This window comes from Phytophthora sojae, assembly GCF_000149755.1.
Source record: "Phytophthora sojae unplaced genomic scaffold PHYSOscaffold_5, whole genome shotgun sequence".
Lineage (NCBI taxonomy): Eukaryota > Oomycota > Peronosporomycetes > Peronosporales > Peronosporaceae > Phytophthora > Phytophthora sojae.
Genome location: NW_009258119.1, coordinates 3,379,167 through 3,391,215, shown reverse-complemented (window position 1 = coordinate 3,391,215; position 12,049 = coordinate 3,379,167). Strand labels below are relative to the sequence as shown.

The window sequence follows — 12,049 nt, the reverse complement described above, 5'->3', positions numbered from 1 at the left end:
CGGACGGCGACAGCGGCGGCGATGGACGTGGACAGCGGCACCGCCGGAGAGTGGCTGCTGCGCTTCGACGGCGCCTGCCGCGCCAACCCAGGACCCGGCGGAGCTGGTGCAGCGCTGTTCAAGCCCGACGGCTCCGTGGTGTGGACGTGCTCCCACTACATGCCGAGCAGCAGCGAAACGAACAACACTGCCGAGTACTCGGCGCTGCTGCTCGGGTCGAGAGCCGCTGCCGACCACGGAGCGACGTCGCTGCGGGTGGAAGGCGACAGCACCCTTGTGATCCAGCAGGTGCGCGGCATCTTCGCGGCGAGGAACGCCGTTCTACGCCGCCTCCGCGACCAAGTCAAGGTAGAGCTCGCGCGGGTGGGGAGCTTCTCACTCCACCACATCGACCGCCAAGCGAATGCCCATGCCGACCGCCTGGCCAATCGAGCCCTCGACCTCCGCCGGACGATGATGGAGTGCGGCGCTCACACGGCAGGCGACGGCTGTACGAACACGACGCTGGACCCTATGCCCGTGCTGCCGCCCCAGCCGACACCCCGCGCTCCGCCCCCGACACCCGCGGCCGACACCAACATCGAGATGCAGGAGCCGGAGGACGAGGATCTCGCCGACATCGACGACGGCGAGGTCTATGCAGCCATGCGCATCGGGCCGGACGCAGTTCCGCAGCGTCGACCCCGCCTCCGACTACGCCAGCTCACCGAAGCCGAGGACGACGCTGCCCGCGAGATGGTGGAGCGGCTTGGCGCGACGCTGGCGGCCAAGATCACTGACGCCAGTGACTGGGAGTCGGCGGAGGGCTACATCACAGCCCTCCCGCACCTCCTGTACGACAACTTGCAGCCGTACTCCCAGGCCCAGCGACGCCCCGAGCCGCGTCCCCAGCGTCAGCGACAGCAGCACCAAGGCAGCCAGTGCCCGCGGCAGCAGCGGCAACAAGGCGAACAGCGACGGCAGCGCCCGCGGCACGACCAAGGGCAGGACCGCCGCAGCCTGGAAGGCGATGCACATGGAGACAACGAGCGCGATGGCGACGCCAGTCAGCAGGACTCGGCGCGACGGAGGCAGTGCAGGCGCCGCGGGCGCTCTGGTGCAGCGAAGCGGCGACGTCGCCGCCGCCCGCCGCGGGTGACTCGACACCACCGCGAGCACCGCCTCGACGAGGCCTTGGACGACCTCCACGCCGTGGAGCAGGCTTCGCCCGGAGACCGCACGGCTGTTCGCCGAGCCCGCCGCCGCGTCGGCCGCGTCAACTCGGCCATCGACCAACAGCACCTGCGTCACCGGTTCGACACGGACGAGAAAGCCTGCGTCGAAGACATCCTGGCCAAGGCACGCGCGCAGCAGGAGACGCCAAGGACAGCGGCCTCCAACGCCGGCACCGCATCGGACCTAGCGGCGCCAGCGGCAGGCGCCACAGACGACGGTACCTGCCCCATTCCGGGCGATGAGCTCTGGCGGTACTTCGACGGCGTCAACACACCCAGCCAGGAGTTCGCTCCGGACGCCCCGGCGGGTGCTGCCTTCCGCTCCGCTATGACCCACCTGCCTGCCGCGTCGAGGTTCAGGGAGCTGCTCACGGAGGCGCCGACACAGGACGATATCGAGTCACAGCTGCAGCACGCCCACGGCACCTCCAGCCCCGGCCTCGATGGCGTCGGCTATGACGTGTACCAGCACTTCGCCGCGCAGCTCCTGCCCGTGCTCGCCACCGCCTTCCAGAAGTGCTGGGAGGCGAAACGTGTGCCCCAGAGCTGGAAGCTCGGGGTGGTGCGGCTGCTGCACAAGAAGGGCGCGCGCGAGGACCCGGCGAACTGGAGGCCCATTTGCCTCCAGCAAGCCATCTACAAGCTCTACACGGGGGTCCTCGCGCGGCGGCTGGTACGGTGGCTGGACGCGAACGACCGCCACGCCCCGGGGCAGAAGGGCTTCCGAGCGGTCAACGGCTGCGGGGAGCACAACTTCCTCGCGGCCACGCTCGTCGACCAGGCCCGCCGCAAGCGCCGCCAGCTCTACGAAGTCTGGTACGACTTCCGCAACGCGTTCGGCAGCGTGCCGTTCGCGCTGCTATGGGATGCACTCGCGCGGCTCGGCGTCCCCGAGGACTACGTCACCATGTGCAAGGGGCTCTACGAGAGCGCGGCGTTCGTCGTCGGGAACGCCGCCGACGGCACAACGGCCCCGATCTCGCTGCGGGTGGGAGTCTTCCAAGGCTGCCCGCTCAGCCCACAGCTCTTCAACGCTGCCATCAGCCCGCTGCTCTTCGCGCTGAAGCGACTGCCGGCCACGGGAGTGCCGCTGTCGGGCGATGACTGCCCCGGTGCCTCGGCGTACGCCGACGACCTCAAGATCTTCAGCGGCACCGAGGACGGCATCAAGCGACAGCACGCGCTCGTGGCCGACTTCCTCCGCTGGACCGGCATGGCGGCCAACCCCAGCAAATGCTCCGCCATGTCGATCCAGCGCGACCGCCGCGGCGTGCTCAAGGCGGACGACCTCAAGCTGGAGCTGGACGGGTCGCCGATCCCCGCGCTGTCCATGAGCGCCTCGTACACCTACCTGGGGGTCGGCGACGGCTTCGACCACACACGCCGCCGCGTCGAGCTCGCGCCCACGCTCAAGCAGCTGAAGGATGACGCGACAGCGCTGCTCCAGTCGGGCCTCGCACCGTGGCAGGTGATGAAGGCGGTGAAGACGTACCTCTACCCTCGGGTGGAGTACGCGCTTCGCCACCTCCGCCCCTTCCAGCAGCAGCTTGCGGGCTTCGACCGGCACCTCGCGCGAGGCCTCCGCCATCTCCTGCGACTGCCAGCCTCCGCCACAGCGCAGTGCTTCTACGCACCGGTGTCGCGCGGCGGACTGGGCCTACTGCCGCTGACGGAACTGCACGCGGCGCTGCAAGTCGCGCATGGGTGGCAGATGCTGAACTCCAAGGACCCTGCCATCCAGCGCATCGCGCGCGTGCAGCTCCGGCAGATCGCCGACGCGCGCCACCGGCTGGACACTCAAGTGTGGGCGGGCCGCGAGGAGGAGCTGTGCGAGCTGCTGCTCAACTCGCAGCTCGGGACGTCGCCCGACGCGCCGCCAAAGCGCCGCAACGGCGACATCGGCTCGCTCTGGGTCGACGTCCAGCGCCACCTCCGCACGCTCGGCCTCCAGTTCGCGACCGCGCCGGCGTGCGCCGACACCGGCACGGCCGCGGCCACGCTGCAGCTTCGCGTGCCGCACCACGACAAGTGGCTCGACCACCGCACGGTCCTGCGGCACGTGAAGCTGCACATCAAGCACAGACACTGGACCAAGTGGGCGGCCATGCGCGACCAAGGCAGAACGGCACGCGCGCACGGCGGCGTCGGCAGCAGCTTCCTCACGCGGCCGCGAGGCATGTGGGAAGCTGACTACCGCTTCGCGGTGGCCGCCCGCTTGAACCAGCTCGACACGCACAGTGTGCTCAAGCGCCGGCGCCTCCGGGCCCACGACCGATGCAGGCAGCCGGGCTGCTCCCGGGTGGAGACGCTGGCGCATGTGCTCAACCACTGCCCGGGCACCATGGATGCGGTCCGCGGCCGCCACGACGACGCACTCAAGACCATCGAGCGTGCGCTCATCGCGTCGTCGTCGGGCGACCGGCAGGACCGCGTTGAGCTCCGGGTTAACCAGACCGTGCCCTCGCTCGCTGGCCCCGCGCTACGGCCCGACCTCCAGCTGTACAACCACACCAAGAAGACGGTGGCGGTGGTCGACCTGGCCGTGGCGTTCGAGGAGCAGGCGGGCGAGGACCCGGACAGCTCAGCGCTGGCCCGCATCGCCGCACACAAGCGCGCCAAGTACGACCGCATCAAGCGCCACCTCGAGCGCCAAGGGTGGAAGGTGCACCTCTCGGCGCTCGTTTACGGCTCGCTTGGTGCGGTCGCCGGTGGCAACCGCTCGGTTTACACCGAGCACCTGGGGCTGCTCAAGCGAGATGCGAAGCGGCTGGACTGGCAGCTATCTGCCGCGTGCATACAGTCCAGCCGTGACGGAGACCGGGGGGACTCCGTCGCGCTCCGGCCGCCGCTAGACGGCAACCAGGCCCATTGCGGCCGACAGGGCCACACCCATGTAGGGAACCGCCCTCGGAAACCCTGCACCGGCTCACATGGTCCGACCCTCCGATTGGTTCAACCCGTACACCAACTACACACCAATTAGGGACTCCCAGGTAGTCACTACCAGGACGCAACGGACTAACCGGCAGGTAATACATTAACCCTTTCTGTTCTAATCAGTGTGAAAACTGGTTTCCCTGCTTTTGGTGGGGTCTTTTTCACATTTATTTTTGGAACTGCTGCTTTCGGTTAGCTTGCTAGCCAATTGCGGTACGGTCTCCGGGGGCTTTCACCTATCCCTCGTGAGGCCAACTACTACACTTATCTTTTCTATCTTCTTCCTTCTTCTGCCTACGGGCCGGCCCTTCACCACCGCATCGGCGCATGCGCTTCTGGTGGCCGGACTGGCAGCCCCGGGAGCGCTCGCCGTCCACCGACAGCGAGTGCTCCACGGCCAGCCACTCCAGCCTCGCCAGCGACGCGTCTTTCTATAGCGCGGCCAGCGACGGGGCTGGGGCGGTTGAGCTGGCGGACGTCCGGGCGGGGGCGGATCCGCTAGGGCTTCGGTTACGCATTGGGGATCCGCCCGCCCCCGTTTTGGGCTCGGCCGGAGCCGAAAATGGCCCCGGCGACCCTCCACGCGCGGCGCCGCTGCTCGGCACCGGCGAGGAGTTGGCCGGCGCAACTTCGGGCACGGGTCCGCGACCCGCTGCGCCCATTGCGCCCATTGCGGGACCGCGGGCCGGGCCCTCTGGCGGCCAAGCCGAGGCCCGGTCCGCCGCTTCAACCTCGCGTCGCTTCGCGGCGACGGCGAGCGGACGCGGGCCCGCGGACCGTCCGCCGGGCGGGACCGGGCCCCGTCCACTTGGCCCCACTATGCCCGGATCCCGGGCCTCTCGTGCGCCGCGCGGCACGGTCGCCACGGCCGAAGAACACGGCCTCGAGGACGCGGCGCTTCGGCGAGGCGCGCGGAGCGACGGCTCCTGCGCAGCCCCCACGCCTGCTACGGACCCCCACGCGCGCCGTTTGGCTGCTCAAGACCCCCCGCCAGCCCCTCCAGCGCGCGGCGCCGCCGCAGGACCCCCCAGCGAGTTGGCAGGACCCGGCAGGGCGGCCGGCAGGCTGCCCGATTGGGTAGCGCCTGGGGCGGCGCTCGCAGCGGCTACGGCGCGGGCCCTGGCGGCCTGCCAGCGGCCCAGCAGCCCGGACGACGACAGCAACAGCGACGACGAAGCCTCGGACGGCCACGACGCCGCCGCCAGCAGCCCCCAAGACCCCGCCGATGATGCTGGCCGACCCGGCAGGGCGGCCGGCAGGCTGCCCGTCGGTAGAGCGCCCGCAGCCGCCACGGCGCACGCTCCCACGGGCAGCCAGGGCCCCGACGACCTCCGCCGCGCCCAGGACGACGACGGCGACGACGCGGACGGCCAAGACGACCCCGCCGCCGCCGCCAAGCCCCGCCCGGACCCTGCGAGTGTGTTGCCCCGGCCCGGCAGGGCGGGCGGCATGCTCGCCGACATGCCAACGCCTGGAGCCGCGCCGGCTGCGACTGCTGCAGCTATTGCTGAGGCGGCAGTTGCAACTGACGCTGCGGCTCGGGCTGCCGACCAAGTCGCCGCGCAGGAGCCGGTGCAGACGACGTACGCACACAGCGCCACCGAGTTCAAGTGCAGCGTGTGTGCGTACGTCGCAGGCAACTTGGCTACGCTCGTCGCCCACCGCAGATCGGCGCACCGCGGCACCCGCTTCTCCGACATCTTCGACAGCGGGTGCGCGTGCAGCCTCGTGTTCCACTCGCGGATGGCGGCGACGAGCCATGCCCTCGCCTGCGCACAGCGCGCCTCGCAGGCGGCGCCTTCCCCCGCAGAGCCCATGGACGTTGACCAAGGCCGCGTCCGGCCCAGGCAGCGCCGCCCATCGCCTCGCCGGCCCAGCGAGCGACGCCCGGACGGCAAGCGCCGCCGCCTCAACAGCGACGACGACGCCGACGCCCAGAAGCCGGCCGAGCACCTGCAGCTCGTGGACGAGGACGGAGCCGAGAACCAAACCCCGGTGCACACGCCACCAGCAGCAAGCGCCCGCCAAGCTCCCGTCCTCGCCGTGTACGTGCACAACGCGGAGCGCTTCACGTGCACGCTGTGCACGTTCACGGCAGCCAGCTTCAGCTCCCTGCAGAGGCATCGGACCACTCGGCACCGGCGCGCAGTCTTCCAGGACAAGTTTCTGGCGGGCTGCGCGTGCGGCACCCCCTTTGCGTCGCGGCCAGCGGCAGCTAAGCACGCGCAAGCGTGCGCCGGCCGTTCGACTGCACCTCCGGCTACGGCTCCGCCAGTGGCAGGGACATCAAGCCCCACCGCTGCCGCAGCCAACGCCACCGTCGCGGCGGCCACTGTCACGCCCGACTCGCCCCAACCAGCAACCCCGGAGCTCGCAGCGTCCCCCCCGCTTGCGAGCCCCACTCATCCCGAAGTTGAAGTTGTTGAAGTGCAGGAGCAGCCGAGCCATGGACGATGGGGGCCAGCGCTACCTCGAGCTCTGGTCGCTGACCGTGTCGCCGCGCGCCTTGGTGCCATTCCAGCACCACGCTGGGAACCTCCGCTGCCCCGAGAGCTGGTGGCCACCCGCATAGCTGCGCGTCTCGGTGAGGTTCCAGCGCCTCGCTGGGGCCCACCGCTGCCGCGCCGCATGGTGGCGTCTCGGATCGCCGCTCGCCTGCTCCCACCAGAGCCGACGGCTGCCGGCGAGACCAAGGAGGACAACCCGGCGGCCGCACCCGACCGGACGGCGACAGCGGCGGCGATGGACGTGGACAGCGGCACCGCCGGAGAGTGGCTGCTGCGCTTCGACGGCGCCTGCCGCGCCAACCCAGGACCCGGCGGAGCTGGTGCAGCGCTGTTCAAGCCCGACGGCTCCGTGGTGTGGACGTGCTCCCACTACATGCCGAGCAGCAGCGAAACGAACAACACTGCCGAGTACTCGGCGCTGCTGCTCGGGTCGAGAGCCGCTGCCGACCACGGAGCGACGTCGCTGCGGGTGGAAGGCGACAGTACCCTTGTGATCCAGCAGGTGCGCGGCATCTTCGCGGCGAGGAACGCCGTTCTACGCCGCCTCCGCGACCAAGTCAAGGTAGAGCTCGCGCGGGTGGGGAGCTTCTCACTCCACCACATCGACCGCCAAGCGAATGCCCATGCCGACCGCCTGGCCAATCGAGCCCTCGACCTCCGCCGGACGATGATGGAGTGCGGCGCTCACACGGCAGGCGACGGCTGTACGAACACGACGCTGGACCCTATGCCCGTGCTGCCGCCCCAGCCGACACCCCGCGCTCCGCCCCCGACACCCGCGGCCGACACCAACATCGAGATGCAGGAGCAGGAGCCGGAGGACGAGGATCTCGCCGACATCGACGACGGCGAGGTCTATGCAGCCATGCGCATCGGGCCGGACGCAGTTCCGCAGCGTCGACCCCGCCTCCGACTACGCCAGCTCACCGAAGCCGAGGACGACGCTGCCCGCGAGATGGTGGAGCGGCTTGGCGCGACGCTGGCGGCCAAGATCACTGACGCCAGTGACTGGGAGTCGGCGGAGGGCTACATCACAGCCCTCCCGCACCTCCTGTACGACAAATTGCAGCCGTACTCCCAGGCCCAGCGACGCCCCGAGCCGCGTCCCCAGCGTCAGCGACAGCAGCACCAAGGCAGCCAGTGCCCGCGGCAGCAGCGGCAACAAGGCGAACAGCGACGGCAGCGCCCGCTGCACGACCAAGGGCAGGACCGCCGCAGCCTGGAAGGCGATGCACATGGAGACAACGAGCGCGATGGCGACGCCAGTCAGCAGGACTCGGCGCGACGGAGGCAGTGCAGGCGCCGCGGGCGCTCTGGTGCAGCGAAGCGGCGACGTCGCCGCCGCCCGCCGCGGGTGACTCGACACCACCGCGAGCACCGCCTCGACGAGGCCTTGGACGACCTCCACGCCGTGGAGCAGGCTTCGCCCGGAGACCGCACGGCTGTTCGCCGAGCCCGCCGCCGCGTCGGCCGCGTCAACTCGGCCATCGACCAACAGCACCTGCGTCACCGGTTCGACACGGACGAGAAAGCCTGCGTCGAAGACATCCTGGCCAAGGCACGCGCGCAGCAGGAGACGCCAAGGACAGCAGCCTCCAGCGCCGGCACCGCATCGGACCCAGCGGCGCCAGCGGCAGGCGCCACAGACGACGGTACCTGCCCCATTCCGGGCGATGAGCTCTGGCGGTACTTCGACGGCGTCAACACACCCAGCCAGGAGTTCGCTCCGGACGCCCCGGCGGGTGCTGCCTTCCGCTCCGCTATGACCCACCTGCCTGCCGCGTCGAGGTTCAGGGAGCTGCTCACGGAGGCGCCGACACAGGACGATATCGAGTCACAGCTGCAGCACGCCCACGGCACCTCCAGCCCCGGCCTCGATGGCGTCGGCTATGACGTGTACCAGCACTTCGCCGCGCAGCTCCTGCCCGTGCTCGCCACCGCCTTCCAGAAGTGCTGGGAGGCGAAACGTGTGCCCCAGAGCTGGAAGCTCGGGGTGGTGCGGCTGCTGCACAAGAAGGGCGCGCGCGAGGACCCGGCGAACTGGAGGCCCATTTGCCTCCAGCAAGCCATCTACAAGCTCTACACGGGGGTCCTCGCGCGGCGGCTGGTACGGTGGCTGGACGCGAACGACCGCCACGCCCCGGGGCAGAAGGGCTTCCGAGCGGTCAACGGCTGCGGGGAGCACAACTTCCTCGCGGCCACGCTCGTCGACCAGGCCCGCCGCAAGCGCCGCCAGCTCTACGAAGTCTGGTACGACTTCCGCAACGCGTTCGGCAGCGTGCCGTTCGCGCTGCTATGGGATGCACTCGCGCGGCTCGGCGTCCCCGAGGACTACGTCACCATGTGCAAGGGGCTCTACGAGAGCGCGGCGTTCGTCGTCGGGAACGCCGCCGACGGCACAACGGCCCCGATCTCGCTGCGGGTGGGAGTCTTCCAAGGCTGCCCGCTCAGCCCACAGCTCTTCAACGCTGCCATCAGCCCGCTGCTCTTCGCGCTGAAGCGACTGCCGGCCACGGGAGTGCCGCTGTCGGGCGATGACTGCCCCGGTGCCTCGGCGTACGCCGACGACCTCAAGATCTTCAGCGGCACCGAGGACGGCATCAAGCGACAGCACGCGCTCGTGGCCGACTTCCTCCGCTGGACCGGCATGGCGGCCAACCCCAGCAAATGCTCCGCCATGTCGATCCAGCGCGACCGCCGCGGCGTGCTCAAGGCGGACGACCTCAAGCTGGAGCTGGACGGGTCGCCGATCCCCGCGCTGTCCATGAGCGCCTCGTACACCTACCTGGGGGTCGGCGACGGCTTCGACCACACACGCCGCCGCGTCGAGCTCGCGCCCACGCTCAAGCAGCTGAAGGATGACGCGACAGCGCTGCTCCAGTCGGGCCTCGCACCGTGGCAGGTGGTGAAGGCGGTGAAGACGTACCTCTACCCTCGGGTGGAGTACGCGCTTCGCCACCTCCGCCCCTTCCAGCAGCAGCTTGCGGGCTTCGACCGGCACCTCGCGCGAGGCCTCCGCCATCTCCTGCGACTGCCAGCCTCCGCCACAGCGCAGTGCTTCTACGCACCGGTGTCGCGCGGCGGACTGGGCCTACTGCCGCTGACGGAACTGCACGCGGCGCTGCAAGTCGCGCATGGGTGGCAGATGCTGAACTCCAAGGACCCTGCCATCCAGCGCATCGCGCGCGTGCAGCTCCGGCAGATCGCCGACGCGCGCCACCGGCTGGACACTCAAGTGTGGGCGGGCCGCGAGGAGGAGCTGTGCGAGCTGCTGCTCAACTCGCAGCTCGGGACGTCGCCCGACGCGCCGCCAAAGCGCCGCAACGGCGACATCGGCTCGCTCTGGGTCGACGTCCAGCGCCACCTCCGCACGCTCGGCCTCCAGTTCGCGACCGCGCCGGCGTGCGCCGACACCGGTACGGCCGCGGCCACGCTGCAGCTTCGCGTGCCGCACCACGACAAGTGGCTCGACCACCGCACGGTCCTGCGGCACGTGAAGCTGCACATCAAGCACAGACACTGGACCAAGTGGGCGGCCATGCGCGACCAAGGCAGAACGGCACGCGCGCACGGCGGCGTCGGCAGCAGCTTCCTCACGCGGCCGCGAGGCATGTGGGAAGCTGACTACCGCTTCGCGGTGGCCGCCCGCTTGAACCAGCTCGACACGCACAGTGTGCTCAAGCGCCGGCGCCTCCGGGCCCACGACCGATGCAGGCAGCCGGGCTGCTCCCGGGTGGAGACGCTGGCGCATGTGCTCAACCACTGCCCGGGCACCATGGATGCGGTCCGCGGCCGCCACGACGACGCACTCAAGACCATCGAGCGTGCGCTCATCGCGTCGTCGTCGGGCGACCGGCAGGACCGCGTTGAGCTCCGGGTTAACCAGACCGTGCCCTCGCTCGCTGGCCCCGCGCTACGGCCCGACCTCCAGCTGTACAACCACACCAAGAAGACGGTGGCGGTGGTCGACCTGGCCGTGGCGTTCGAGGAGCAGGCGGGCGAGGACCCGGACAGCTCAGCGCTGGCCCGCATCGCCGCACACAAGCGCGCCAAGTACGACCGCATCAAGCGCCACCTCGAGCGCCAAGGGTGGAAGGTGCACCTCTCGGCGCTCGTTTACGGCTCGCTTGGTGCGGTCGCCGGTGGCAACCGCTCGGTTTACACCGAGCACCTGGGGCTGCTCAAGCGAGATGCGAAGCGGCTGGACTGGCAGCTATCTGCCGCGTGCATACAGTCCAGCCGCCGCATCTGGAACCTGCATTGCAGCCAGCACCGCGCCCGCCAGCACGCACAGCGTCCCAGCCAAGACACCAGGGGCAGTCGGGTGACGGAGACCGGGGGGACTCCGTCGCGCTCCGGCCACCGCTAGACGGCAACCAGGCCCATTGCGGCCGACAGGGCCACACCCATGTAGGGAACCGCCCTCGGAAACCCTGCACCGGCTCACATGGTCCGACCCCCCGATTGGTTCAACCCGTACACCAACTACACACCAATTAGGGACTCCCAGGTAGTCACTACCAGGACGCAACGGACTAACCGGCAGGTAATACATTAACCCTTTCTGTTCTAATCAGTGTGAAAACTGGTTTCCCTGCTTTTGGTGGGGTCTTTTTCACATTTATTTTTGGAACTGCTGCTTTCGGTTAGCTTGCTAGCCAATCGCGGTACGGTCTCCGGGGGCTTTCACCTATCCCTCGTGAGGCCAACTACTACACTTATCTTTTCTATCCAACTACCTTTTTCGGCCCTTCACCACCGCATCGGCGCATGCGCTTCTGGTGGCCGGACTGGCAGCCCCGGGAGCGCTCGCCGTCCACCGACAGCGAGTGCTCCACGGCCAGCCACTCCAGCCTCGCCAGCGACGCGTCTTTCTATAGCGCGGCCAGCGACGGGGCTGGGGCGGCTGAGCTGGCGGACGTCCGGGCGGGGGCGGATCCGCTAGGGCTTCGGTTACGCATTGGGGATCCGCCCGCCCCCGTTTTGGGCTCGGCCAGAGCCGAAAATGGCCCCGGCGACCCTCCACGCGCGGCGCCGCTGCTCGGCACCGGCGAGGAGTTGGCCGGCGCAACTTCGGGCACGGGTCCGCGACCCGCTGCGCCCATTGCGCCCATTGCGGGACCGCGGGCCGGGCCCTCTGGCGGCCAAGCCGAGGCCCGGTCCGCCGCTTCAACCTCGCGTCGCTTCGCGGCGACGGCGAGCGGACGCGGGCCCGCGGACCGTCCGCCGGGCGGGACCGGGCCCCGTCCACTTGGCCCCACTATGCCAGGATCCCGGGCCTCTCGTGCGCCGCGCGGCACGGAGTACACGGCCGAAGAACACGGCCTCGAGCATGCGGCGCTTCGGCGAGGCGCGCGGAGCGACGGCTCCTGCTACGGACCCCCCCGCGCG

General features: G+C 69.9%; 4 protein-coding genes across 4 annotated transcripts in view; 2 read left to right on the top strand and 2 right to left on the bottom strand.

The window, feature by feature from the left end:
- PHYSODRAFT_505768 (hypothetical protein) overlaps positions 1 to 1,416 on the top strand; it is a gene marked incomplete at both ends in the record, with an annotated part of 2,647 nt that extends 1,231 nt beyond the window's left edge. Inside the window, one exon of the mRNA XM_009530817.1 lies at positions 983 to 1,416. Coding sequence (XP_009529112.1) covers positions 983 to 1,416 — 434 coding nt within the window. The remainder of the gene's footprint in view (positions 1 to 982) is intronic.
- Positions 1,417 to 1,859: 443 nt separating this feature from the next.
- On the bottom strand, positions 1,860 to 2,255 carry PHYSODRAFT_505131 (hypothetical protein; the record flags this gene model as incomplete). Its single annotated transcript, XM_009530816.1, has 3 exons — positions 1,860 to 1,983; positions 2,023 to 2,085; positions 2,167 to 2,255. 3 exons carry the CDS (start codon positions 2,253 to 2,255, stop codon positions 1,860 to 1,862), a joined length of 276 nt encoding a protein of 91 aa, XP_009529111.1.
- Positions 2,256 to 8,737: 6,482 nt separating this feature from the next.
- Positions 8,738 to 9,133, bottom strand: PHYSODRAFT_505521 (hypothetical protein; the record flags this gene model as incomplete). The annotated part of the gene is made up of 3 exons (XM_009530815.1): positions 8,738 to 8,861; positions 8,901 to 8,963; positions 9,045 to 9,133. 3 exons carry the CDS (start codon positions 9,131 to 9,133, stop codon positions 8,738 to 8,740), a joined length of 276 nt encoding a protein of 91 aa, XP_009529110.1.
- A 1,300-nt stretch (positions 9,134 to 10,433) lies between these two features.
- Positions 10,434 to 11,027, top strand: PHYSODRAFT_508405 (hypothetical protein; the record flags this gene model as incomplete). The annotated part of the gene is made up of 2 exons (XM_009530814.1): positions 10,434 to 10,882; positions 10,925 to 11,027. 2 exons carry the CDS (start codon positions 10,434 to 10,436, stop codon positions 11,025 to 11,027), a joined length of 552 nt encoding a protein of 183 aa, XP_009529109.1.
- Between the last annotated feature and the right edge of the window lie 1,022 nt (positions 11,028 to 12,049).